The 27,898-nt window shown below is 37.1% G+C and overlaps 1 protein-coding gene across 4 annotated transcripts in view; it reads left to right on the top strand.

Annotated features, from left to right (window-relative positions):
- PAK1 (p21 protein (Cdc42/Rac)-activated kinase 1) overlaps nucleotides 1-27,898 on the top strand; it is a 139,666-nt gene that overhangs the window by 90,198 nt on the left and 21,570 nt on the right. For all 4 annotated transcript variants that reach the window (XM_004683232.2, XM_012725639.1, XM_012725637.1 and 1 more), the window contains exons 3-9: nucleotides 3,463-3,563; nucleotides 4,050-4,197; nucleotides 8,895-8,932; nucleotides 14,039-14,155; nucleotides 16,927-17,101; nucleotides 19,239-19,302; nucleotides 22,947-22,995. In XM_004683232.2, the coding sequence (XP_004683289.1) occupies nucleotides 3,463-3,563; nucleotides 4,050-4,197; nucleotides 8,895-8,932; nucleotides 14,039-14,155; nucleotides 16,927-17,101; nucleotides 19,239-19,302; nucleotides 22,947-22,995 (692 nt within the window). The remainder of the gene's footprint in view (nucleotides 1-3,462; nucleotides 3,564-4,049; nucleotides 4,198-8,894; nucleotides 8,933-14,038; nucleotides 14,156-16,926; nucleotides 17,102-19,238; nucleotides 19,303-22,946; nucleotides 22,996-27,898) is intronic.

Genomic DNA, 27,898 nt, shown 5'->3' with positions numbered 1-27,898 from the left:
AATAATATATAAAAAATAATGTATATGTTCTTCTTACAATCTTTTAAGTGATTAGATTAGAGAAAATTTAGAAACACAGCAATTCCAAAGCCCCACAACATGTCCCATACATTCAAGTTGTGTGAGTAGGACAGATGAACTATATCATAAATGACTGCTTAGTCTTTACTCTGCTAAACCCTTAACCTTCCTTTTCTCTAAGCAGCTGCTTCTGGAAGGGAAATTGCCAAGTACATAAAGAACTTAAGCCCTAGCAATTGGCATTTAGGCAGCAATGAAATACCACTATGCATCTTTTGGGATGGCCAAAATCCAAAAGTGAAAATGCCATATGCTGATGAATCAGTAAGTTCATATTTCAGGTTCCTAACCTACAAGCAAAAATTGCCTGTCAGGATTGTGGTGATTATAGGAGACAATGTATATGAAGTTCCTGTTAAAAACTGGGATGCAGTGTCAGGAAGAAATATAGCTGCTCATCTTTCTGTTTTCATAGACTCATAGAATATAGGAACTGGAAACACCCTAAAGACATTTGGTCCATTCTCCCATTGTTTGAATGGGAAAGCTGTTAGAACATGAATAATAATTGTTGAGGCAAAACTAGTCTAGACTCTAGACCTTCCTACTCTCTCCTCCTCCTCCATTTTGCTGCATTTTACCTGTTTATGCTATGTCTGTGGAGGTATTAGGACTTCAGAATTTCTTTTGGCCAGTGTGCTAAACTCCCATAGTGTAGGGCTTTAAAATAGGATTGAAGAGAGCTGGGTAACAGGGATTATCATTCTCCTGCTTATGACATAGTTGTTATGTGGCTTCAGGGAACTAATATATGTGAAAATATTTTGTAAACAATAGAACATGATACCAGTGAAGGTGATTATAAAGTAAAGTATTACTATTCAGGCTGTTAGTGAGGCTCAAATATGTTAACTTGGAAAGACAATCATTTTATAGAAAAGGAGATCATTTAAGTGAAGTCCAGTTTTTTCTGATCATAGAGTGTTATCTGTGGATTTAAAGGCTTTACGTATTAACCTGTACTTTTAATCTGATCTTTAAGTATAATTTCAGAAAACCTGGCATTTGGTTCCAGTCTCATACCAGCCAAATTCTCTGATACTGCTTTGGAATTCTTTTAGAGATAAATTTTGGGTTTCCAGTTTCTGACCCCCAAGTCCTGCTTGTACACGCATGATCATGGGCAGTTTTAGGAAGGAAAATGTCTGTGGAGCGAGTGATTTTATGCCATGATGTTGGTAGTGTGGAAAATAACATCTACAAGGGCATTACAAAGATAAAATTCTGGTGGTTTCCTTGAGAGATAGGCAGTGGGGATTACCAGAGGCTGCAGACTCCTCATGTTTCCCTGCTGACTGACCGTGAAGAGGAGATATTCTGACCTCACCTCATAGTCCTACACGGTATTTCTGGTTTTCCTAGATGGACAGTCTAATACTTCTAGGAAAAAATTAACTCTGAAACACAGAAATGTTCAATAAAAGTATTAAAAACAAGGCTTTTAAAACACTTTACTTACCTATAAAAATGGGGGTATGAATATGTGTTTTTTAGGCTTCTTTGAGTAAAATAAAATAATGCATATAAGAATTTTAACATATGCCTTGCACAGGATAAGAGCTCAGTAATTTTTGTAGTTAGCCTTTGAGCCCGTTTACTCCAGCTGATGTGTGGAAGTTCCCTGGGATTTTATACCAAATGGCCCTCACCTGCTCCCTAAGACATTGGAAGTGGAAACCTGGAAGGAGGAAGGAGGAGTGCTGTGCAGATGTTTCATATCTTGGCTTTGTGGGTTCCTAGCTAGGAAGAGTCCCTGAGCCTTGGGAAATATTTAAGTGTATTTCAGCTGATGCATTTGTAGATGCCTACTGAGGTCTATCTGTTAAGCAAGATCCTGAAAGTCGTTAGATGAAAGAGGGCTATATTCATTTGCCAGAATTGGTATAAATAAAATGTACCACAACAGACTTTATTGTTTTAGTTCTGGCAGCTAGAAGTCCAAGCAAGGTGTTGGCAGGGTTGTTTCTTTCTGAGGTCTATGAGGAAAATCTGTTCCATGCTACTTCCCTAACTCTTAGGAGGAAGATGGTTTGCTGACAAACATCACTCTACTGCCTTCACCTTCATAATGTGTTCTTATATGCATCTGTCCCCATCTGTCCCCTTTTTTATAAGGATGCCAATCTTACTGGATTAGGAGCCCACCCTACTATAGTGTAGCTTAACTAATTACATCTGAGACAAATCCTGTTTCCAGATAAGTTCACATTCTGAGGTATTGGGAGTTAGGGCATAGGTATTTTGTGGCACATACAGTTTAGCCCCTAGCAGGAGTACTTCAGCATTACAACTCTTTAACTGTTGCAGCTTTCTCTGCCAGGTCAGCAGGACCTTGGTGAACTACTTTATGCAAGATCCCTGCTGAGAGAGGGATGGCTCTTAAGTATTTGGACTTTAAACCATAGCATTATTATCTACAGCTTAGGCTATGGGCCAAGCTTTCTGGGTTTGAGTAAGTGCTGCCAATAATTAACTATGTGATCTTGGGCGAGTAACTTAATCTATGCTTCAATTTATTTGCAAAATATGTATAATAGTATCTAACTAATTGGGTTGTTATGAGGCTAACATGGATAAATACATATAAAGAACTTGAACCAATGCCTGGGAAGCACTTGATAAAATATTAACAGTTCCTATTGTTAAAACAACTTTCTACTCCAAAGTTAATTAATTTAAAGAATGTTAAAGAAGCTTATAATGAAGAGTTAAGCAAGCTGGATATTCTATAGGTTCTTAGAGCTGGAAGGGTCTTTAAAGACCTCTACTTCTAATAGCTGGTCTATTTTAACAGATGGAGAAGCCAGTGTTTAGAAAAAGGGAGTAGTTAGCCTTGTACTAACTGGTTCATTAGTTATAGAACCAAGACTGTTAACTCTGATGAGTGTTCTTTCTGCTTCTCCATTTTTTAAAAAAGGATTTATTTATTTATGTATACAGAACTGGAGTACAGGCCAGAGGTGCACGGCCAGTGAGAGAATTCACCAGAGACAGAGTGGGGAGCAGAACAGGCAGACTGGACAAAATACACTGCTGAGGGGTGCAGCGGGCTGGTCAGGAGAAGTCTGCCACGCCATGTGGGTCACCTCTGGGGCAGGAGTTGAACTCATGCTGAGGTGGCTTTAGCTTCTTAGTGTTGCACTTTAACCCGTTGCACCACCAGGGAAGGCCCTCTCCTCCATTAAATTCAATACACTTTAATCTACTAAGACTTTAGTCATGTATTGAGCATCTACTCTAATTTAGGACCAGGTATGGTTATATAAATAAATATGTATGTGAAGTAGGTAGTCCTTGGTCTCTAAAGAATGTACAGCTCAGTAAAGAAGTTTAAAAGCATGATAATGACCTTTTACATTTCCTTTTCCATTTCTCTTGCAGCAAATAAAAAGAAGGAGAAGGAACGACCAGAGATTTCTCTTCCCTCAGATTTTGAGCACACAATTCATGTTGGTTTTGATGCAGTCACAGGGGAGTTTACAGTAAGTTCTGGGTCACAGAAAGACCTTTTGTCTCTCAGAATTCTATCTGTACACTACCATATTCAGTTTTTTGTAAACTTCCTGATACCTCTGTCTTTGCCTGAGACCCTCATTACTATCTTCTTATATTCATGAGAGGGACACTTTATTTCTACAATAGTAGCAAAGAAGACTCTTGAGTCTTAAATAGACAGACCTCTGTTTACCTCTGTTAAGTAGCCTCATGGCAGCTGGCTATGTGATGGGCAGTAATGATAGAGATAAATCAGATGTTGGTCCTGTACTAAAGTACAAATAGTCTGGTGGAGGAGCAGACAGTTAAAAAAAAAAGCTAATACAATGAGATAGGTATGTAAGAGTGGCTTGTTGTGCTCTGAGGGTACAGAGAGAAAGGAATAACTGTCTTTATCTGCTAATATATAGCATGTCTGATTTTCCCTTCTCTGTGACTGTGCCTTTCTTACAGCCTTGTGGTCTCTCTTACAGGGGATGCCAGAGCAATGGGCTCGCTTGCTTCAAACATCAAATATCACTAAGTCAGAGCAGAAGAAAAACCCACAAGCTGTCCTGGATGTATTAGAATTTTATAACTCAAAGAAGACTTCCAACAGCCAGAAGTACATGAGCTTTACAGGTATGAGGTAGTCTAGAGAAGAGTTTTTATACACAGGGAAAAGTTCCACATGCATACCGCCGTAGGGTAAGAAAAGAAAGTATTGGGAAGAGCGAAGATGGCACTTTTGCTGAGATAGAATTTTTCCATCAAACTTGAGTTTGTGCTCTGAAACGGCATGCTTTAAAAAAGTAGTGTATTATGTATAAAGAACATAAAAGCATTACTATTTTCTTATATTCATGAAAGGGACACTTTATTTCTATAACTGTAGCAAAGAAGACTCTGAGTCTTAAATAGACAGATTTCTGGTAGGTCGCCTTGTGGCAGCAGGCTCTTTTTTTTGTACAAGAAGATTGAGATTTTGACAATCATTAGGCTCTATCAATTACTTTATTTCTTAGAGTATCAAAATGGGAATAATAATTCTTGTTTTTATAAGGGTGTAGTGAAGATGTGTGAGCTCATAGATATGAAAGTTATGTATAAATTACAGAATAACACCAAGAAAATGTAATTATCTCCATTTTTAACATCAGGAAGTTATCTAATAACATTCAGGCTTATGTTACAAATAGACAAGCCTAATTCTTTCTCAATAAATTAGTGTTTATCAGTAGAATGAAAAACAGCCCAGTAATAACAAATGTTCTTTAGATTTACTCTGTAAGTGATTATGTTTTTCACTGTATTTTTAATAGCAGAATTGGGGTTAAAATCATATTTCCTAATGCCTACTGCCTGTTGCCTAGACCAACACCTTTTTAATTTACAACTTGCTATTAGTAACTATTTAGAGGAACTCCTTCCACAGCAGAAAGATTTATCTTTCCCTGGATAAGTTATGAAAAGACTTACATTTCTGGGAATTTGCCTTATATATAGTATCTTAGAATGTTAGATCAAGAAGGCTCCTTAAAAACATATGGTGCTGGCCCTCCTTGGTGGTGTATTGGGTTGGGATGCAGCACTATAAGCTGGCTGCAGCCATTTCAGTGCAAGTTTGATCCCTGGCCCCAGGGCTGACCCACATGGTGCAGCAGACCTCTCCTGTCTTGCCTACTGCTACCCTCACAGTGTATTTCATCGATCTGCCTGTTCTGCTCCCCACTCTATCTCTGGTGAATCCTCTCACTGCCCTGGTACCTCTGGCCTGTACCCCAGTTCTATATGCATAAGTAAATAAATCTTTTTTTAAAAAAAAAATCAAAGTTCTAAAAAAACCCACCAAAAACAGTATGGTGACTTCTCAAAACATTAAAAATAGACCTACCATATGACCTAACAGTTTCCCTCCTAGGTATCTAACTGAAGAATACAGAGGCATTAAAGTCAAGGTATATATGTTTACTCCTGTAAACATCGCACTACTATTTACAATAACCAAAGTATGGAAATGACCTAAGTACCCAACTACAGATGAGTAGATTTAAAAGATTTGCTAGATGTACACAATGGAATACTATTCAGCTATAAAATGGTGAACCTTACCATTTGCAACCACATAGGTGAAACTGTTGGGGATTATGTTAAATAAGTGAAATAAGTCAAAAAGAGAAAGACAAATACCAGATTTCACATATATGTGGAATACAGAGTAACAAAGCAAAAGAACAAACAAAAATAAACCTTTGAAACTTGACTGCACAACTGAGGACACCAGAGGAGAGAAAGGGTGGAGAGCAAAAGGACCCTTTGGAATATGGACATTTTATTGAAGGAGATCATTTGATAACATGTATTTAAAGAGATGTGCTCCTATAATCAAAGTATATATAGTATTTTAAACCAACATTACCTCAATAAAACTTTTTTTAATAATAATAAAAAAGGAAGTATCCTTACTCTATATCACTTCTAGTTCCTTTTTACTTTTCCAGACATTAAAGCCAAAAAGGCCTTTCAAAATAATATGTCTGAATTATTGACAGACTGCAATCTTAATTCCCAATCCAGTGCTCTTTCCAGTGTTTGTGCTGTTTCTGTTAAAGAGCAGATTGGAGAAAGTGAGACCCAGGATGAACCAGCTAATTTTAAGAATGCTTTGCCAGTGAGTATCTGGCTTGTATCTAAGGGCACAGATGGTGAGGGTAACCGACTGCAGCGTTGCTCATGCTGCCATCGTGGTGCCCAGAAGAGGGTCATGCTTGCTCCCAGCAGTATTTCCTTCCTCACGTCTGGCCCCGCTGGTCTGTCACACTTCTCCCATTGAGGATTGGGTCATTCCAAGGTGGAACTAGGGTTGAGAGTTGCCAAGTAGGAAATTTTTGTGTTCAGAAGGTTATAGCTTGTGTCTTAAGGAGTTTGTTGTCTATTAGAAGTTGGTTTTGAAAGTCCTCAGCAGCAAAGCCACTGGAAGAATCTGTTTTTATGTATACATGTGTGTAGATGTATATAATAAAGGCACACACAAACATATATGGAATATATACATATATACATGGAAACATGGCTCTGTGAGTTTGTATATGCTTGTGAACTAAGTCCACTTAAGTATTTGTGAGTGAATGAATGTAGGTGTAGATGTACACCTCCAGGAAATTGTAGGTAGACTTATCTATGAATATACATGAAAACAATTAGTAGCATTGAGTGTAGATGTGTAAAATATATCTGCTGCTCAGTTTTTCCCCTCTATCAACTAGGGCTAATATGATAAGCAAAATATAGACTAGATTGACAACCCAAAGTTCATGTATATATATATATATGCGGGGGACCTTGACCAGCAAGGCCGGAGAGTCGGAGCCCCAGGTCCAGCGAACAAAGAAAGCAGTCACACGCGTGTATCAGAACAAAGAGAGAGCTCTTTATTGGGTTTTATCTCAGCTTTATACAGAAGGAGAGGGATGCCAGGAAGGGAGAAGGCCAATAGAAATGCAACATGTTTTGGTGGTAGTTGGTCTCGCGAGGGGCGAAAATGGGCGAGAAAAGAAAGAGGAAAAGGAAAAGGGGGTTCTTCCCACATGCCTTTTGCAACCTGGATGTTTTTCTCTATCCGGACTCCATTTCACCTTTTTATGGCTGCTGACAGACTCCAGATGCCGGCCTCGGTCCCCAACATATATGGATGTTTGTATTTGTATACATGCAAAGTTTTCTCATTTTCTAGAAGTTGAAAACCATAGCCAATGCCTGTCAGAAGTGTATATTTGGCAGAATTTATTTTAAAAATTACATCTTTCCTTCACTTGTTTCCCCTTTATTCATACCATTTATTATATTAACACTATTTTAATTTGTATATGCTTGCACATGAATTATCTCATTTAACTTTCATGATGATCTTAGGGATTTGTCATGGCAAGGACTATTACCCATTTTATAAACACAGAGAAATTAATTAGGTTTAGAGAAGTTAAATGACTTACTTTGGGTGACTTAGTTGATACGAGATGGAAGTATGTTTTAAACTTGTGCCCTTAATTTCTTTGCTGTCTGATATCTAAGCACAACCCTCAGTGCCATTTTTAGCCATTTTTTTTCCTTCTACCAACTAGAAGCTAATATGATAAGCAAAATGTAGACTAGATTGATAACCCAAAGTCAAGGATGTTAACCCTACTTTGCCATTGAAAGAAACCTTGAACCAGTTTCTTTCGCTCTCTGAACCTTAATTTTCTCATTTGTAGAATGAAGGGGTTGGGAATACTTTCTGCGCTTTGGAATTTGATTCTGCTGTTTAGAAATTGTATATTGCATTTAAAAGGAATGGTGTTTACTGGTGTAACAGACATATTTATTACCAGACTACCCAGGCCACATAAACACTAGCATGGCATAAGGTTGGGCTGGTGAGCAGTAAAGGCACAGTGTTCCACTTTTCTGTGCTTACATAGATGTTCCTTTGGATAGGAAAAACAAATTATGTTTAAAGTATATCCTGAATTGATTTTTCCACAATACACCTGGCTGTTCAGGATATGTGTTAAGAACATATTATCACAGTCTGTTTTATTTCCTGCTTTGTGGGTTCAGGATTTGCCATAAAACCAGCAAAGCTTTATTTGGCAATTTCTCATGCCGGAACTGAGACCTTGGACATTTTCTGGGGTTGGTTGTTGGTGAAGGATATTTTATATTTTTGTAGAATATTTCTGGATATCATTGGTGTGAATCTATTCGTAAGAATAAGACTGTGCCTTTAATTAGACTTGACATAATTAACGTTTCTCTTCTTCTAAGACTTAGTTTTTCCTTTCCTGTGGGAAATGGACTTGTATGTCGAAGGATTCGTTCTAAAAACTGTAGCTGCAGACTGGTCATGACTTTTTCATAGGTAACTTAGGGTGGTGGTAGCCATGAATTCTTTCCCTTTCTCATAGAATGCAGGAAATTTCCTTGGCCATTGAGGTCCTGTGGTGATATTGCAGATGGTATGGATAAAGTTCTAGCATAATATTTAGGATTAGGTTAGGATTCAGATCTTGACTCCTATTTAACCTGTGTCACCCTAGGCAACTTCCTTTACTTCTGTGAACATCAATTTACAAATCTATAAAAGACTTAATGATACTACTCAGTGTGGAAGCAGGGATAGAGAAGGTAATATATATAATGTGCTTAGCATGGCATCGGATCCATAGAAGCAGTCATACTACATTTATTAGTCTATGAGCCTGGTAAGTGCTTGACTGGATAGGCTTCCTTAACACTTAAAAAAGATTAATTTATAATTGTTTATTGACTATCTTGTCTTTTTTTTTTTTTCTTTGCAGATAAATTAGCTGAGGATTATAATTCTTCCAACACTTTGGTAAGTCTTTATTTCTTCTATTCTGATGTGGCAGGTAAGGAGTTAGGGATCAAGACCATGTGCAGTAGATGCAGAAAGAACCTAGATGAAAAGGCATTCATCTTAGTTACTTTCCCACCCTGGACTGCGAGTACCTATTTATACAATAAAGTAATTAGACTTAATAAACAGTGGGTATCTTTTCCAGCATTTAATTTTTTTTAAAAGATCTGGAAATGCTAACCTTAGAACCTTAAGAACTAACTTCTAGGCTCATCTGTAATTTTGAATCTGGGAAAGCTAGTTTGCTTTTTTTCAATAAAATGACATGCCTTACCTGAACATGACTTCAGATTACCTGAATTTAGAAAAGAATTTCCTTTCTTTGGTTGGCCGGTTCATAAAATGAGGATTAGAACAAAACGTTGAAGAGAACAGATTTTGTACAGAATAGAACTGAAGTTGTAGTGGATGCCTGTCACTTGAAGGGTATTATAGAAATCACTGATGAATTGACTGGAAAGTAAAATTAGATGATTTCAAAGGCCCTTGTATCTCTCAATTTATAGATTTCTATTTCAGCAGATAAAATGATATGTTGATATGTTTGAAAAGGTTTAAAAACTAGTAAGCTCTGATAGATAGGCAAATACTGCTAGTCTTTATACCTTTTATACAAAGGTGCTTATGTCATATTGTTTTACTAACCATTTGCAATGTCTCTATGCCAGGAGAAGTGGCAGTATAGATATGAATCAGACATTTTCTGGCCTCCAGTCTTACAAGAGACATAAAAGATTATGTCTGACTAATTGCTATGTCCTTAGCATTTTGCAGCTAACCATTTCCTGAATCAACACTTAGATATGTAAGAGAAAGTTTCTTGGTTTCATAATGGTAGAGTCTGAATTGAATCAGTTAGTTAGCTGAAGCAAAAATTAAGGAGAGATAAGCATAGTCCAGTCAGAATAAATAGCGTGTACAAAAGAAAGGAAGTTCATGTGTTATGCTTGTACAGGGAACTGTGAGTGGTGTGTTATGACTGGAATGGTAAGTGTAAAGGGATGAGAGATGGGTGGTGAGGAGGACTAGGTGGCAGTCAGATCATGTCGAAATTTTAATGTTATTTTAAAGGTTTTTGAGAAAAAAATTAAGTTGGAAAATGGTAAGTTCTAACATAATATGGAGTCACCATCAAAATACTTTGTATTATGTTTCCACTAATGGAAATTATTCTGGGTAATTATGCTCTTATTTAAAAAAATATGTCTAGTGTCTTATAGCATACTAGGACTTTTATTATTCGCTCTCTTTTAATCCTCAAAGGAGTTTAATGAGGTATTATTACCCTTGTTTTAATAGACAATAAAACTGAAAAGGTTAATGGCTATAGGTTATCTGATTCTCAGTCTAATTTTTTCCCTCCTGGTTCATTCTCCTCTCATCAAATGAAAAAGATGTAGTTACAAGATGGGGGAGAATTTGTAAAAAACTAAGATGTTTGGAAGTTTCTCATGATTATTACACAGTTATTAAACATTGAAGAAGGGGCCTGCACAAAGCAGAACAGGGCTGTGCAGCTCAAGTGCCTTCATGTTTTTATAGGAGAAATGACAGCTGTTATTTACTGAATGATTAGTGTGTGCCAGGCACTGTGCTGTCAGTTTTATATGTTAGCATAATTAGCCCTCACAATTATTTTGTGAAGAAAGTAATATTATCTTCATTCTACAGGTAGAATAACAGACTTTTCTAAATACTCATAACTATTGCAGCAGAACCCTCTAGAACTAGGGTCTTCTGAGTCCCGATATGGGACTCTTCTCACTATGGCAGACATCTGAGAAATGTGTTGGAGAGGAGTTCTAAAGGAGATCACAGCAAAACTATAGCTATGTTGTTTGCTATTGAGGAGGAGGAGCCCTGGGGCTCATGCCATATGGTAGCAAGGATAACACCTGCTTAATCAAAAACCTGTACTGGTTTGGTATCCACAGTTAATACTATGCAGGCTGACAAGGACATTTTACTCCCCCAATTCAGAACATTTGTCTCTGTGGCTCAGTTCACTATATAGCCTGACTAAGAAATATAATGGGACCACCTCATTATTTCATATAAATTTCCCACAGATCATGCTACTTGATTTGTGAAATAATTGGACTGGATTGTTATCCTCATAATACAGGTTAAGAAATTGATACTTAGAGAGATGAAGTGACTTGCTCCTAGGTAGAAACCAATCCAAAATTGAGTTCTCTTGAGCATTATTTATTAATTGATGCCATAAATATTTACTTAGCAGTTGCTTTGTGCTCAGGTATTAGTGTTATAAAAATGAATATGCACTGTCTTAGTTGCAAAAGAGGTATGAATAATGTACAATGCAGTCATATTTGATGAAGTGGTTTATTCTGCCTGGTAGTATAGAGAAATGCTTTCTTGTCCAATATAGCATAAACGAAAGCCAAATTGTGTAGGATCTATTGTATCTGGCCAGAGACCTAGGGTTTTGAAGCTAAGGAAGTATTTTAAATAGGCGATTGATATAGTTGGATGTACATTTTATAGTTTAAGCTAACATCTTAGAAAGATTCCTATAGAATTGGATCAGATTTGTAGAATGAATTCATGTGCTCATCTCTCTTGATACCACAAATTTCTTGATTCTAGAAAAGATAACAAAAAAAAAAAAACCCCACCAAAACAGTGCAATGTACGAAAGGAGGACATAAATGAACCATTGTTAGCAACTCATGGAAGTTAGAAAGCAAAGAAGATCAAAATGATCAGAACAGAAGAAACAACTTAAAAGTATATCAAAGAAAAATTCTTAGTGAGATCAGAATAGCTCCAGAGAAAATGTGCCAGAAGAACACAAACAGAGGCACATACATGGAGCCAGGAAGAAGTCCCAGATCATCCTCAAGGATAAAATTAATTAAAATTCTTCATTTTAAACACCAGGGGCAATCTACATCTTACAGTGAGCACTAGATAGAAGGATCTTGATTCTAAGCTTAAGCCACATAATTTTTTTGTAAAAGCAAATGCCATCCTGGAGAAATTCCCTATGATGGGTGTAAGAGCCTGAGGAGAGAGTAGAGCACAACCGGATGTAACTGTAGAACTCTACAAAAGGTGTGGAGTGGGGGATGGTGGAGAAGTAGCTCTACAGTGGAAGAAATATATTTCTTCACCCCAAGATAAATTTCTTACACTTTTGATAACTGGGAAGAGAGGAATCTCTATCCCATGTCCTTTTCCATGTCTGCATACCCTAAAGTATGCTTGTCATACCACAGCTCCATAACTCTCATAGCAGACTGCATCAGACCTCCCGTTCAGAGGAAGGGGCAAAGGAGAAACAGACTGTGGAAGAAACTCATGTTTTTTATATACACCAATCAGTCTAGTGCTTTATTTGTAAATATCAATGGATGGTTGAGGATCTGTAGACACTTGCGAGGAAAAAAGTATTTAAGAGGACTGAGACAAAGACATGAAATTGACCTAAAGGAAATAGGTAAAACAGAAAGGGAATTTAAGGAAATATGTTCAGAGAGATTCTATAGATACTCAAGGAAGAATTATTTGTATTACAAATCGTGTTAAAGAGTTCATTACATGCATTGTAGAGAGGATATTGTTTCCCTTGCTGAAAGAATACTGCCAAAGCAGCTTGCAAATAGCTTGTTAGAAATATTTTTATTAGAAGTGTAATTAAACACATCACTTACATCATTACAATATTATATTTTAGAACTGAAAGGGACTTAAAGTAACCCTTCAAATTGCAATATTCCTCTTTCCTCCACATTTCTTTGAGGCCAAGAAGGCAGAGTCATTGCCTCTGGTCACCAAACTAATGTTTTCATATGCATGCTCTATCAGTTTTTAAAATATGCCCTTCAGTGGAGGTTATGTTAGGATCTATGAGATTACCAGTTTTTCTTACCATAGTACATCAGATGTGATAAAAACCAATCTCCCACACAATGCCTTAGACTAGTATTCTACTGGGTAAATTCCTTCAGTTATCATTTGTCTTTCTGACTTTCCTCTGCCTGGAGAGAACAAATGCCAGGTAGGAGGAGAACTTATCCTCTCTCGCTGGTATTTGGTGCTTTCAGACATCCAGTATTCACCAGTGAGCTGCTTTCAGACATGGACCATCTTTTTGTTTTTGAAACTTTATGTCAATAGCATTCATTACAGTATCTTAGTAAGCACAAAGTAAGTGTTCTAAAAGTATCTGAAACTGTTTAATTGTATCAATGTATATTAAAAGAACCCATTTGCCTCTGATACAGTGATCAGTTAATCTCTATTTTAAAGTGGGCCTCAAGTTTTGCAGCTACTTTGTCTCTTGAATCTGTGTTCTAAGCAGTAATTACAAATTTTTGCCTGGACCTACCCTAAAACCTGCCAATTTTGGCTCAGCTTTATTAAGGTTTTCATGGGAAAATCAAATTATTGAGATTACAGCAGATTCCATTAGTGGTTCTATAAGGTGCATTATGCTGCAGGGCAAAGCTTAGTGAAATGGATTGCATCCATTCTGGGGAGAAACTCATCATCTTCTTGAGACCAGGGACTCCTGATTTTCTATATCTTCCTGGTTTGAGATGAGAGCATCTAATGATATAAGGGGTCTAGTAGGCTTTGGTAGAGAAAGGAAAGTGAGAGGCAAAAGGCTTACTGATTTATCATATTAAAAAGGAATAAGGAATTACAAGGATAAACTACTTAATATTCCAAACTTTTGGTTCCTCCCTTACATCTCATACTTTAGACTGTTCAGTGTGGAGAGTAAAATTCATAGAATAAGAAGAACTATGAATTTTTCTTTAGAGTGAGGTAAGGTGGGTAGAGAAGCTATAAACCATTTCCCATTCCACAGTTAGATTTTGGGTGGCAGAAGGAAGCCTCCCAGGGACTGAGTAGATGGTGATAACTGAAAGAGAGGGAAGCTGACTATATTCCTGGACTGACTATACACAATATTGGAGTTTTTGGAGACTGGTGTGGGTTTCAGGAATATCAGGATGAATTTTCTTCTGGGGTATTGATGATCCTGATAGATTAGTTCCATGCCAAATGAATCTGGCTTGTCTCCCCACATAGAATGTGAAGACAGTATCTGAGACTCCTGCAGTGCCTCCAGTTTCAGAAGATGAAGATGATGATGATGATGCTACCCCACCTCCAGTGATTGCTCCTCGCCCAGAGCATACAAAATCTGTAAGTCTTTGGGAATATGCACAGCTTTGTGATTTATTAGCATTTGGGGGAAGGAGGGGAGATTCGTGTTGAGGACTAAGAGCTTAGCATTCTGGTAGATGGTCTATTTTGGAGCTGGTGAAGGCACTGACATTGGTTTGTAGATAGTACCAAATTGTCCTAAAAAAAACTGGTGTCTATACCAGCCCAGCCTTGATTTACTTAGCCAGTTCTGCATAGACATTTAGGATTATACATAGAATTAATGTCACTTAGTACAGGGCTAGTATCAATTTATCTGGTCTCCTGGGAAGCAACATATTAGGCAGCCGCAGATCTTTTCTTTGTTAAAAGTGCAGCGTTCAGCCTCATACACTATCAAGGACGATACTGAAAGACCCAAGAGAATTTAAAAGTATGTTAGTGCTATTAATGTACTGGACATCAGGAGTGCATTTTGATGCCGGATGTTGGCAGTGATTTTTATTTAAACTTCCTTTGAGGTTCTTGTATTTCAGAATAGCCACAGTCTGTCTGTCCTCACTCAATGCAATCTACTCCCCATGCCTTTTACTTGATTTAGCATCATTAAGCACTGACCTATCATCAGATGACTTTTTTAGAGTTTGTTTGGATTTTTTGTTATACAAGAGCCTTATAACAAAAGAAGGATTAGGGCTTAAACTCTGTGATAATAATACAGATAAAAAGCCACCTCTGGAGTACAGCACTAAGGGAGGTAGTTCAAGTTGAAGTTGGTTGACTGTGGGAGATGCTTTGAAGGAAATTCAGAGGTATTATATGACCCTTTAGGTTGAGAATTTATGAACAGAATCTGTGGAATCACCCTTTCTTTAGGTCACAAAGTTGTCATAAGTAAAATGAGTTTCAGTATTGGAGAGTTGTCAAGATAGTTCACACGGGTACACCTTTTTTGGTGTATAAACATGTTCATTAAAAAAATGTCCCCCCCCCATACCATTAACTCCCCTCTAAAGCAGAACACACACACACACACACACACACCACAATTTCAGCGCTTAATGCAGTTCTTACTTAGCAGATATTAGATCCAGAAAGAGAGTAAATACTAAATGAACAGATTAATTGATTAAATTTTTTAAATTCATAATTTGATCTTCATAGAATTCTTTTTCTGAAAAAAAAATGAATTTTCTTTTATAGAGAAGTTGAGATATGCAAGGAAGAAGCAGGAATGAGAGCAGGAGTAGACCTCAAGCTCAGTTTGCCTTTCTCTGTAGCATCTTGACTTCTTTATGCCTGCAGACCTGTGCCAGGAGCCAGAGGTGAATAATGTTAGAGAAAGAAAAGTTAGGTTCTGAGTTCTACCAAAAGTAGTCAGACAAAGCATGAAAGTATAGGTTTCGGGACCAGAGATTTAGTTTGTATATAGCTACTAGAATTGAAATTTAATAATTTACTATGCTCAAGAAAGAAGCTATAGTCTCTGGTCTTACTGTCTTGATTTATTACTCTTTACATTATGTGGAAAGTGTTATCCTATTTCTACCTATTAAAATTCTGCCCATCCTTTAAGTTCCAGCTTATGAATTCCTCTTGTTTGCTTATTAATTAATAAAATATTTATCTAAATCCCTGTTTTTGTTAGGCAGTAGCTTAAGTTACAAAAAATCCAGGGATTCTGTTTTCATAGAGTTTATAGATTAGCCAAAAGATAATTGTGGTATTTTTTTTAATATTTATTTATTGATATATACAGAACTGGGGTACAGGCCAGAGGTGTGGGGGCGGTGAGAGGATTCACCAGAGACAAAGTGGGGAGCAGAACAGGCTGACTGACAAAGTACACTGCTGAGGGGAGCAGCAGGCAGGTCAGGAGAGGTCTGCCGCGCCATGTGGATCACCTCCTGGGCACGGATTGAACTCATACGGAAGTGGCTTTAGCTTCTTAGTGCTGTGCTTTAACCTGCTGAGCCACCAGGGAAGGCCCTAGTTGTAGTCTTTTTATGAGAAAAATTGATAAATGCCTTGAAACATGTCCCAGGGAAAGGACATATAATCTATGAGCACTTCTTCTGAATCACAGTAGTATATAGTTTGGTCATTTCTTATAAATGTCATATTTATCCCTTTCTGACTTATAATCAGATATTTCTCATAACATTTCTTTCATATGAATGAGAAGATGGGGCAAAAAATAGATTTCCAGTGGTTGTTTTTAAGTAAATGAGTGAACAGAAAATATATTATTAGCTAAAATTGGAAGTCTTATCATTTGGTAGATGTGATTCTAATAATTTCATATGTCAACTAATTTATTAACACCACTAATTTATTAAGCATAGGGTAGGTATCATTTATATCACAATTTTACAAATGAAACTGAAGCACAGAGAAGTTAAGTAACCTACCCAAAGTTATATAAGTAGGAAAAATGAGAGTTGGGATTTAAGCCCAGGCAGTCAGATTCCAGAATCTGAGATTGAGATGACTATGACCCCATTGCCTCTTAAAAAACTGTTTAGTCCCCTTCTCTGCAAAAGTCCAAGATTTAAGGAGGGAGTAACTCATAAGACAATAATGCTAAGTGTTGCATGAGCAGTGCAGAGTTCTGTGGGAATATAAGATATTTTAACTTGGGAAAGAGTAACTAACACCTGAGATGTACAGTGATCTAGAAGAAAGGATGAATTTATCTGGATTTTTTTTTCTTCTTTGGATGTTCTAATATTTATCTATAAGAGGCTAATGAGCAGCTACCCCATGCTAACAAAGGCTGGCCTTACCAAATTCTTGTACCAACAATGCAGGTATACACACGGTCTGTGATTGAACCACTTCCTGTTACTCCAACTCGGGACGTGGCTACATCTCCCATTTCACCTACTGAGAATAATACTGCTCCACCAGATGCTCTCACCCGGAATACTGAGAAACAGAAGAAGAAACCTAAAATGTCTGATGAGGAGATCTTGGAGAAATTACGTAAGCACTTTGTGGCTTTCTGAACTTTTCTCTCATAGATAACAGTTGGTTGAACACAAAGGTAGAATTCCACTGCTGTAACTATCCTTCCCCGAGACTTGGTCCATGTGGCAGACAGACTGTGCTTGTTAGCTGCACATTATGCTTCTCCTCACTGTGCTCCTATGACCCACTATGATTCACTGGTTCTAATTAGATACCATATTGGTATGGGAAAGTGAGTAGAGAGTGTGAATAGCTCATTTTGAGAATGACCCATGTTTTACCTCTAGGCACAGGCCATGGAGGTAACAAATAGCTTTTATCTAGCAAATAGTCTGGAATGTTGTGTTGAGAATGACTTGACACCTGTGTGTACCTGGTGGGAAAGAGTACCATGATTATTTATGCTTGCCATTGAACTAGGAAAAGACAGATCTGCTCTCTTATTTGTAGGAAAAGAGAAAAGGAAAACTAACCTTTTATGAGCCTGTACTATGTATCAAATGACAAGCCAGGTATTTGCCTGGTTTTTTTCCCCCATGTATTCCTCATATAAATGTTGTAAATATAGGCATTACAATCCTCATTTTTGTAGTTAAGGCACTGAGGTTCAGAGGTGCTAAATATCCTATTCCAAATTACACACCCAGAAATAGACAGGACTGGGGTTAGAACACGATTTGTGTCTCTGTGATAAAGCATGTTGCCTCTTTCACTTAGATGCAAATGTTTATTTTACTTTCTAAAGAAAGTGGCAAGAAATGGGACCGTATTAGCATGATTTATTTGTGCGTTCTAATAAACTGCAGGAGAATTCATATAGTGAGGAAGGACTGGATTGTTCTGTGGACTTGGCAAAATCATTAGACAATCCACTAACTTAATTTTTGGTGCCTGTTTCCTTCTAAAAAGGATTGAATTTGGCCATATCTACTAAATGACATTGCTTTCTAAAGCTCAGACTTGTGGTTCTCTTGCTTAGCAGCTCTCTATTTCTTCCTGATAATTCTTGTTTGACTGAAATATTTTTTACATTCTTTTAAGTTGCCCTTGCTCAGAGACTATGAAATGATGAAGAAAAGTCACTTTCACTTACTACCCATGTATTTAGTCCTGTATGTCCAATTTTTCTCTGAACCAAATTAAAAAAAAATTTTTTTTTAGGAAATAGAATTATGGAAAGCAGACTGACCTTGGGAGTTTCGCTTGATATCTTGGTATAGATCATGCTTTTTATATAGTGACTAGTCTGAAGGCTAGGTTGAAACCTGAGCTCTGCCATCAACTTGTTCTTGGACAATTTCCTATTGTTCTCTGGCCTACGGGGCTCCTTTTTCTCATCTTTTAAATAGGGATGATAATACCCACCTCACTTATAAATCAAATAAGAGAATTTTATGGAAAGTACCACATCTCAGTAAATGGTGTTTAGTGGAAAGCACATTGCAATGGGAAAACAAAAACAAGCCGCTATACTTAGCTTTCACACCAGATTTGATTTGTGACCTTAGATGGAAGTATCTTCCCTTTTTGGGGCCTCAGTTTCACCATCTCTGGAGTACCAGTTGTGAAACCCAGTGAACTGTCTCATACCTTTGTGTCTTTGCAATTTAAAGACTTCTGGAACTATAGGCCAACTACTACTTCCTCTATAAAAATCAACCCAGATGTCACTTCCTTTATAGAGACCTAACAGCCTGTATTTTATGTCTCTGTCTGTATCTTCTTGCTGACTATGAGAGTAATTATTATATTTTCATCAAATTTTAATACTTATTTTGTCTTCATGAAATTAAGCTTTGGAGCTTAATTGTGTCTCATCTACCTCTTTATTCCTAGCATTCAATATAAGGCTTTGTACAGAGTAAGTGAGCATATTAAATGGATAAATGTTTATTGAATAAGTAAATTTAAACATGAATGACTAACTCTTAGGAATTTAGAAATTAAATGGATTACTATGAATAAAAACAGTGAAAAAGCAGAAATTTTTTATTGGAATTATAGGGGAAAGGTAAGGAGCTGCTTATTATAGTTTTTGGGTAATATAGGTAAGTCTTAATTTTTACCACTTCTCTGGGGCTTGGGGCGCATGGGCCTGTTTTGTATCTTGATACGGGAAAAAAATGATTCATGGTTTCTGTTTCTTTCAAAGGGAGCATAGTGAGTGTGGGCGATCCTAAGAAGAAATATACACGGTTTGAGAAGATTGGACAAGGGTTAGTAGGGGCATTTTCTTTCCCTAGAGAAATGACTTAACAATTATGTGTGTTTTTGTTTGTCTCATAAATCTTGTTTTCTTCCTCCACCTTCACCCTGTGCGCACTGGGAGGTGTGTTAGACTAACTTCAGGTTTGGTAGAATTGTGTACGAGATGTTCCATTAGCTGATCATGTTGCTTAAAATATTTTTGTAATGATAGTGATAAAAACTCTTAACTTCTTAGCACAAAAACTACTTCCCAAGTCACATTCTTCTTTTCTAGATTAACCCTTTATCTACTGCTATGACCTACCAGCATTAATGTGAAATAGGAGACACAAAACTACAGATCTTTCTACTAACTTAATGGGACCTGTTTTTCTATGTGGATACCACGACCCTGCTCTTTGGTTCCTTCTTTAAATCTTGTATGCTGCCTGCAGTATGCTGAACTTAGCATATCTCAACAGAGTTTCTATTTTGTGTACGTACTGTGAGTGAGCGCTGCTATGAATTAGATAGTCTCTGCTTTGAAGTTTTTCATATCTACAAAAGAAGATAGCCAAGCATGGAATTATAATATACTAGATATGTCTTAAAATATTTGGCCATTATTTAAAGCAAAAGAAACCAGATAATAATGCAGATACTGTTTGATTCCATTTATATGAAGTTGAAGTAGAAGCAAAATAACATTTACTAATAGAAGGCAGAATAATGGTTACTTCTGGGAAGGGGATACTGGTTGGGAAGGAACATGAGGGATCCTTCAGAGTGATCTTGGTACTGAAAGCATGGGGTGTAGATATGTTTAAAAAAAAATCATCAAATAATCATCAAATTGTACACTTCAGATTTGTACAAATTACTTTAAGTAAATTATACTTTTCTATAAAAGAGAAAAAGAATGAGATTTCCACAGACCTTTCCGAAGTACTGAAATTAAGAAGAACTGAGAAAGAAGTATCTGGCTTATAGAAACTCAGTGTTGGTTGAATTAAAGCATTGATGGCTAATGCAGTCTTTGAAGTTTTCTTTTATATGAATCAAAGACTTCTGAAAATAAAATAAGGTGCATGATGTAGTGATATTGTGTATAAACATCATCCTACAGTTTCCATCTGTGGTTAAACCTAATCCTTAAAATCCTGGACTTGAGTGTACCTCATTTTTTCCTGGGCTAGTGCTTTTTCTACTAGACATGCTTTTCTAAGTCTGAATGGCATAAGTTAGTTAACACTCTGAGAATTCCTTTTGCTTGTCACAGATAATCTGGGAATGACATTTTCTTTAGCTAACTGCGTTGATATATTAAGAATGTAGCAAAAAATTGCATGGATAACTTGGGCAAGTCAGGTCCCATCTCTGGAATTCAGTATCTTTCTTCATAAATTTAAGGGAAAGGGATTATGGATTTGGGATTTTTTCAATCCCAAAAATTCAGACTTTTTTTTTCCCCAAATAAGCAACATCTGTAAAATGTTTTCCCTTGTTTTCTTGACAAGTCTATTAGCGTGAAGGGAGAAATGAAAGTATAGTTAAGCACTTATGTAGATATTTTCATGTTTCATGATATTTTAACCATAAATGCCACACAAATGTTGTAAATAGTACTATTCAACTTTTTGCTTGCTTTCTGCCTTTAAGACCTGAGGATTTGTTTTTAAATCTGGAATTCATATGTCTAAGTGTATGTCTGTTCAGTTTAGAAATAATAAGTACTGACCAGTAGACTTAGGTAGACCACACTTTCTAGACCTCTCAATCATGAGAACATAGTCCCAAAATGTCCAGTCCCAAAAAGTCTTGGCATATTTGCTCTTTAAAAATGGTGCATATGATGAAGATGTCATATACATATGAAAATGGTGCATATGGTGATCAGAAGATAGATACTACTTTTTTTTATTAAAAAGTTTATTTTTACATCATTTTGCACATTTTTTTTTCCATCTCAATTGCAATCCCCGCGGGTTTCCCATCACCAAATCACCCTTGTGCCACCACCATAGTCCCGTGCATTTCCCTCCCTTCCCCCCCCTTTTTTGATCCCATTCCGCACTCCACCCCCACAGAATGTCTCTGGTCTATGGTTGTTCATTATTTTTGTTATTTTCTCGCCTGGTCCATTATACTCCTGCTATGAGTGAAACCATCCGGTATTTTTCTTTCTCTTTCTGGCTTATCTCACTAAGCATGATCTTTTCCAGCTCCATCCAAGTTGCTGCAAAAGACATGTGTTTCTCTTTTTTGGTTGCTGAGTAATATTCCATTGTATATATGTACCACATCTTTCTAATCCAGTCAGATAGATACTACTTTTTATGAAAGAAGATGACTAGAGTGAACAGCCAGAGGAGAAGTAATTGCCAATGCAAATAATTCAATTCTTCTTAATAACCAGTATCTTACAACACAATTTCCTGGCATAGACCCACAGTTCCAACTTAAAAATGGTGGTGACTATAATTTCTAGCTGTAAGATAATCTTATAAATATTTTCTCCTGGGAAGTATAATGCATAGAATGCATTTTTGTAATACATGATAATTTTAAATTTCTCCAAATTGCATAACATATGTGTGACATGGCATGTGCAGTTACAAATATTGTAGCATATTATTCCCCTCGATGTAAGCAGTATTCATGGCTATAGGCATGAAATGAGGTTTTAGTATTTCAAATAGACATAACTACTTTTCTAGTATTATTCTTAGGGTTCTTTGTCTCCCTTCCTTCCTCTATCTTTCTCTCCTCTCCCACTGTATGTAAATATATCTGTATGCACATTCATGTATATATATATATACATATATATATTTATAGTGAGGTTATTTTTACTTTATGGATGGGGTAGAAATAGTATCAGATCTTCTGGGAACCTGTATATTTGAAGAAACATATTTAATGCCATTTTATGTTTGAAAAATGACTAACTACAATATAAAATTCACATATCTGCTTGATAGGATAAATGATTGGAAAACTGTTTTATAGAAACACAGTTTTATAGCACTTTAATGTAAATTGTAGTGGAATATAATGTATATAATTGTACAACTTGATGAGTTTTCAAAAAGTTGGTTCCCCAAAGTCCGTATCACTTTTTGATAAATTATATTTAACCACCCTCCTCATTCTGAAATTCTCCCTACTATTACTTCTCACCTCTAATTGAAACCACAGGTCTAATCTTATCCCTGTTTATAGATGCAGGTTTTGAAGTCACAAGAGAGTAAAGCAATTTGCTGCTGGTGCTAGAAGAGAAGGAAGCAGAAGCAGGAAACTAGTGTATATTAAAGACCTATTCTAGGACTTGGCTAAGTGCTTTATGCTAATTGATTTAAATTCTCTTGTGTCGTTTTATCTTCACAAATGAGTACAATGCAGCTCAAAGAAATTAAGTAATTTGTTCATGTACTAACTAGTAGATACTTGGTTCCACATAGGAACTCAGGTCTCTTGGCGGCTAGACCCTATATTCTCTTTACTACTGTATACTGCCTCTCAAATATAAGAATGGAGATGGGAACAGTGGGGGATTATTTTTGCTGCTTTTATTAACACTTACATTACCAGAATGTATATATAGTTGCACTTGGTGAATATCAATTCATTGAACACCTGTGTGCTTTATTTCTCTTTCCTACCTATTGTCCAGTGCTTCAGGCACCGTGTACACAGCGATGGATGTGGCTACAGGACAGGAGGTGAGTATTTACAACTGCTGCTTCTGCACGGTTTCTTTTTATTTTGGTTAATTTTCAGCCCTTCTTAACTCAATAGGGATACTGTTAGTTTCTTACTATAGCAGTCTGGAAATAGAGAAGTAATAAGATGAAGCCTGCAGACTTTGGGGGAACAAATCACTCTGACTACAGTGTGGAGTGCAGACTAGAAGAGTTAAGGGTCAGGAGATTATCATGTAATTCCAGATGAGAGATGATCACTTGGACCAAGTTGCTAGCATAGTGTGAGTGGGGAGGATTGGATGGTTTTGAGAGCTATTTAGATTAGTAGATTTGACAGAATCTTCCCATCACCAGAATTAAGCTATTGAATGTGAGAATGACTCACAGTGAGTGATATTAGTCAAGCAGAAAGAAAAAAGGTGACAGTATAGGTAGGAAGAAGTTGGCTACTGCCCAAGAGACCTTCCTGTGGAACTACCAGTATGCAGTTGTTTATACAAATTTGGTGCTTAGGCGAGAAAGCTAATTTAGGAGAGATTTAAACTCATGTCTGTTGTCTCCATATCTAGCAGTCCTTCCATTTCTCTATCCACTGGATTCTCTCAAAGATTGAAGTCCTCATTTTCAGGTCCCTCAGTCAGCTCTTGTGAGTCTTTTACAAGTGTTTATGCCAAATACTGAGGTCTATGAAGGACAGGTCATCTTTTTAAAATAAAATTGTTATGGTTAGAAATTTTTTTTCAAGGTGAGAGTTCAATTTCTTAGATGCTTATCTTAAAGTCTTTGACCTCTCTGAGCCTGAATTTTATTTATTTATAAAATGTACAAGGTAATATATAACTCTCAAAAGCACTGAAATAATTCAATATAATAAGGCATGCAAAAAAACATATAAACTTTAAGAATTATATACTTGTTTATATTTATTTATTCTACAAAGCATTTACTGAACATTTGTTTTATGCCACACCTTGTCCTAAGAACTATGAAAGATTCAGACCTGTATTCATATTAATGCATTAAAATCATACATAAATGTGAAAGACCAGTTTTTATGCTGTACATATAGAAACCTTGTAGTGCTGAGAGGAACCCACCTTAAAGTACTGGAGAAGAAGAAAGAATGGCATGATTGTGCCAATATTAAATGTGGTAATTGGAGACAGAGATTGAAAATAGGAAATTAAATTAATCCTAAACAGAGCCCTGTGAGGTAGTTAATATTATCTTTTTATAATAAATAATTTGAGGCCCAAGGCATTTAAATAACTTGTAGGGTTATACTACTCGTAGTTAGCAAAGGACTAGGTTAGAATCTTTTGAGTCTAAAATTTAAACCTGTGTATTTTCTGGGCTTTAAGGCCACAACTAAGCTAAAGTTTTGCTTTCCTTCATGTTTCTGGCCTCTGGCGTCTTTATGGGAGGCTGGCCAGTGATGGGTGGTTCCTGGAAGTCCCTGAGGCTTCTTGTGAGAAACTCAGCTTCACTGTGTGCCTGCCTGTAGTGACAAAACTATGAATGGAAGAGAATCCATTAGGATGGCTAATGCAGTGTGGTCAGGAAGACCTCATTTCCTGCCCCAGGGAGTATAAATTTTTAGTGGAGCCGGTAAGAAGCTTTCAGTCTCTGTGATTGAATGCTTACTGGGGGTTACCAGCTGTGAAGAGCAGAGCTATTGTCTGTCACATATAGAGAGGTTGTTATATGAGTGCTGGGGGGGCCTTCCAGTTATAGATCCAACAATTATTTTTCAAGCTTATTCTTAAGGGAATGTATGTAATAGAAACAGTCTGAGGAAGCCTTATTCAGAGTTATATGGACATGTGGACATTGAATGTGACCTTGGGCATTTTTCTTGTAAGTATTATCCTCAATTTCCTAATATTTACTGATATTACAGGATTGTATTAGGTTTTACTGAGATACTGTATAGAGCACCTAATACAGAGCCTGGCACACAACAGGTGTTTAATAAACAGTGGTGGTAGGGTAGTAGGTTGTTGCTGTTACTCTTATCGTTCTGTGTCAGATACTCATCAAATGCAGTTATTACTATGATTAAAACTTTTAAGTATTGTATTCCTTTTATTATTTAAACCTCCTACTTAGGTAAGAGTAATATCTTCATTTACTTATATGTAAATAACTCTGTTTAGTTCTCAAAACAATCCTGTGTGGGTAGGGACCAGACTTGGGAATGTTATCCTTAGTGTATTTATGAAGAGACTGAGGTTCAGAGACCATATAGTAAGTCATGGTCATTAAGTTACAGACACAAGCCCAAAGCCTTGGTCCTCACAGATCAAAATCTCAGTTTAGTTTCCAGTATAGCATTGTTATTTGGTGAGTTAAGTAAGACCATCTGATTAGACAGAGTTAGGGGGCAGAAGAAGGGCCACTCCAGGACCCCCAAATCTGCCTGCTCTAAATAAGTTTCAGTCATCTTCTGCATCAAGACAAAACATACTCTAGTGCATAAAACCTTTAGTAGAAAATAACATTAATACAATTAGTGTGCAATAAACAGAAGAGAAGAGAAAGAATAGAGTTTCCAAATCAAGCACCAAAAGTTATTCATCCCCTGCTAGGTAAATACCCAGCTTTATAGGGTTGGACCCAAGTGGGATCATTGAGACCAAAAACCTGGTCACAAGTCTAAGGCACCTTCTGATGGGGCCCATGGGAAAGGGTAGAAGGCCTGGAAGAAAAGAGCAAAATCAAAACCCAAGTCAAGATAAAGGCTGCCATTGTCAGCCTCCCCAAGATCTCCCACCCACATCTGTTTCTTTCATGTGACTCCTTCTGTCCCTCAATCCCCTGGTACAAGTTAAAGGCTAAGGAGCAAGTACAGCTTCTTCACGTGCCTCCCCACTCTGTGAGCCTCCTTCAAGTTTTCTTGATCACCTTCCTTCTCTCTGTCTTCTCTCTTCTGTAGCTTCACCTCCCTGCCCAGCTCTGTCCTTCCTTAGGATGGGGCAGGGAACCTGGAACCTCCTCTTTCCCTAGGGATCATCCTGTTACAAAAGAGTGGTCAGCTTTGTCCTTTTTTCAGCTCTCCTGCCCTCCCCCACCTCCATTCACTATGCTGATGTCTCAGTTTCTTTCTCCTTTTCCTGATAAACCTGTCATTTTACAATGTAAACAATGGAAGAAAAAAAAACTGCATTTTATCTTCTGCTAGCCTCTCTCTGCCTTTGCTGTCACCATCAGTGATCACTGTGAGGTTCACAAGCATTGTCTCGTCATCCAGATAGACAGAGGAACTTCAAAGCCATTCCTTTCTCTCCAGATCTTAAGGTTTTAAGGGCTTACTAACCTTAATGTAATATGTATTTGTATCAGTGTTTTGCTTTACAGACATTGTAAAGGTTAATTATCCACTTCAGTTAGACTAGAAACCTACCCTGACAGGAGACCTCACTCCAAAGCAGTTTACCTCACTTGGGGCAGGGCATAGGCATAGTCAAAATGTTTTAAAGAAGGCTTCCTGTTTCTGTTGATTAACTGGACCTCTGTGTACTACTACCTATACTTAAATAAGAGTAAGGATTTTTTTTTTCTTCAAGAAAATTGGGTAATTCATGCTACTCTGCAAAGACTATATATCACTTTCTATTAGGCGTCGATGTGCTTGTTTATTAAGCAGGAAGCAAAGGGAAATAGCTATAGGGAACAAACAGCAAATAATTTAAGATCAGTTCCTATGGGATAGAGTAGCCTATTGCTTATGCTTTTCGTGGTTTAAAAACAAACCACAGATTCTCTTTTTCTTTCCATTTCTAACACTTGTTGAGCACAGCTGTATGCCAGACCTTGTATGGCTCTGTATGCCTGTGCTCTGAGCTTTCAAGCGAGCTCTCGAGTTTTAGAGATATACATGCTAATCAATCACCCAACAAGGCAGTGCACGGTAAGTTCTATAAGAGAGGTATAAACATGATCTTATGTGGTTTTCAAGAAGGGGAAAGACTATTTATTTGCTTTGGAGAATGTGGTTTCTTTTAGCGAGATGCAAAGCATAAGTGGCTTTTGAACATGTGAAAACAATGTAAAATACTCCATGAAGAGACGCTCATGGGATATAGGAAGTAATATAAGGGGAAGTAAAATAAGAGTTAGATGTTGAGAACTTTGAATACTGCTGCACTGAGGGGGATCCTTAAGCACCAGGAGCCATTTATGTTTTCAAGTAGGAGATAGTATTATCAAATATATAGTCGTGGGAAAGATTAATTTGAGCAAGTATGTAGTAAGTTGGTATCACCCTAGAGGGTTCTAATCCTGAGTTTGCAATTGTGAAGCTGTCTATGGAAGTGACATATACTCTATGAATTATGATTTCTTTATCTGTAGACAGGGGTTAATAGTAATGCTTAACTCATAGGGTGTCTCTGAGGACTAAATGAAATATACTTGAGAACAACTTACATAACTCCCTACATACAAAAGAGAAGTGTCTTGGACACTTAATATATACATTGTTTTTTTTTTTTTAAAGATTTATTTATTTATGCATATAGAACTGGAGTACAGATCAGAGGTGTAAGGGTGAGAGGATTCACCAGAGACAGAATAAGGAGCAAACAGACTGACTGATCAAGTACACTGCTGAGGGGAGCAGCAGGTAGGTCAGGAGAGGTCTGCTGCACCATGTGGGTCACCTCCGGGGCCTGGGATTGAACTGGCACTGAAGCAGTTGCCGCTAGCTTACAGAGCTGCGCCTTAAGCTACTGCGCCACCAGGGAAGGCCCACTATTATGATTTATTTCTATAGACAAAAGCCTGTCAGGATATTTTCATATATAAGTAATAGGAATAGTGTTCCCTTCTTTTTTTTTTTTTTAAGATTTATTTATTTATGCATACAGAACTGGGGTACAGAACTGAGGTGCAGGGGTGGTTAGAGGCTTCACCAGAGACA

Source organism: Condylura cristata, unplaced genomic scaffold (genome assembly GCF_000260355.1).
Source record: "Condylura cristata isolate star-nosed mole 26May11 unplaced genomic scaffold, ConCri1.0 scaffold00015, whole genome shotgun sequence".
Lineage (NCBI taxonomy): Eukaryota > Metazoa > Chordata > Mammalia > Eulipotyphla > Talpidae > Condylura > Condylura cristata.
This window is presented reverse-complemented; position numbering and strand designations above follow the sequence as displayed.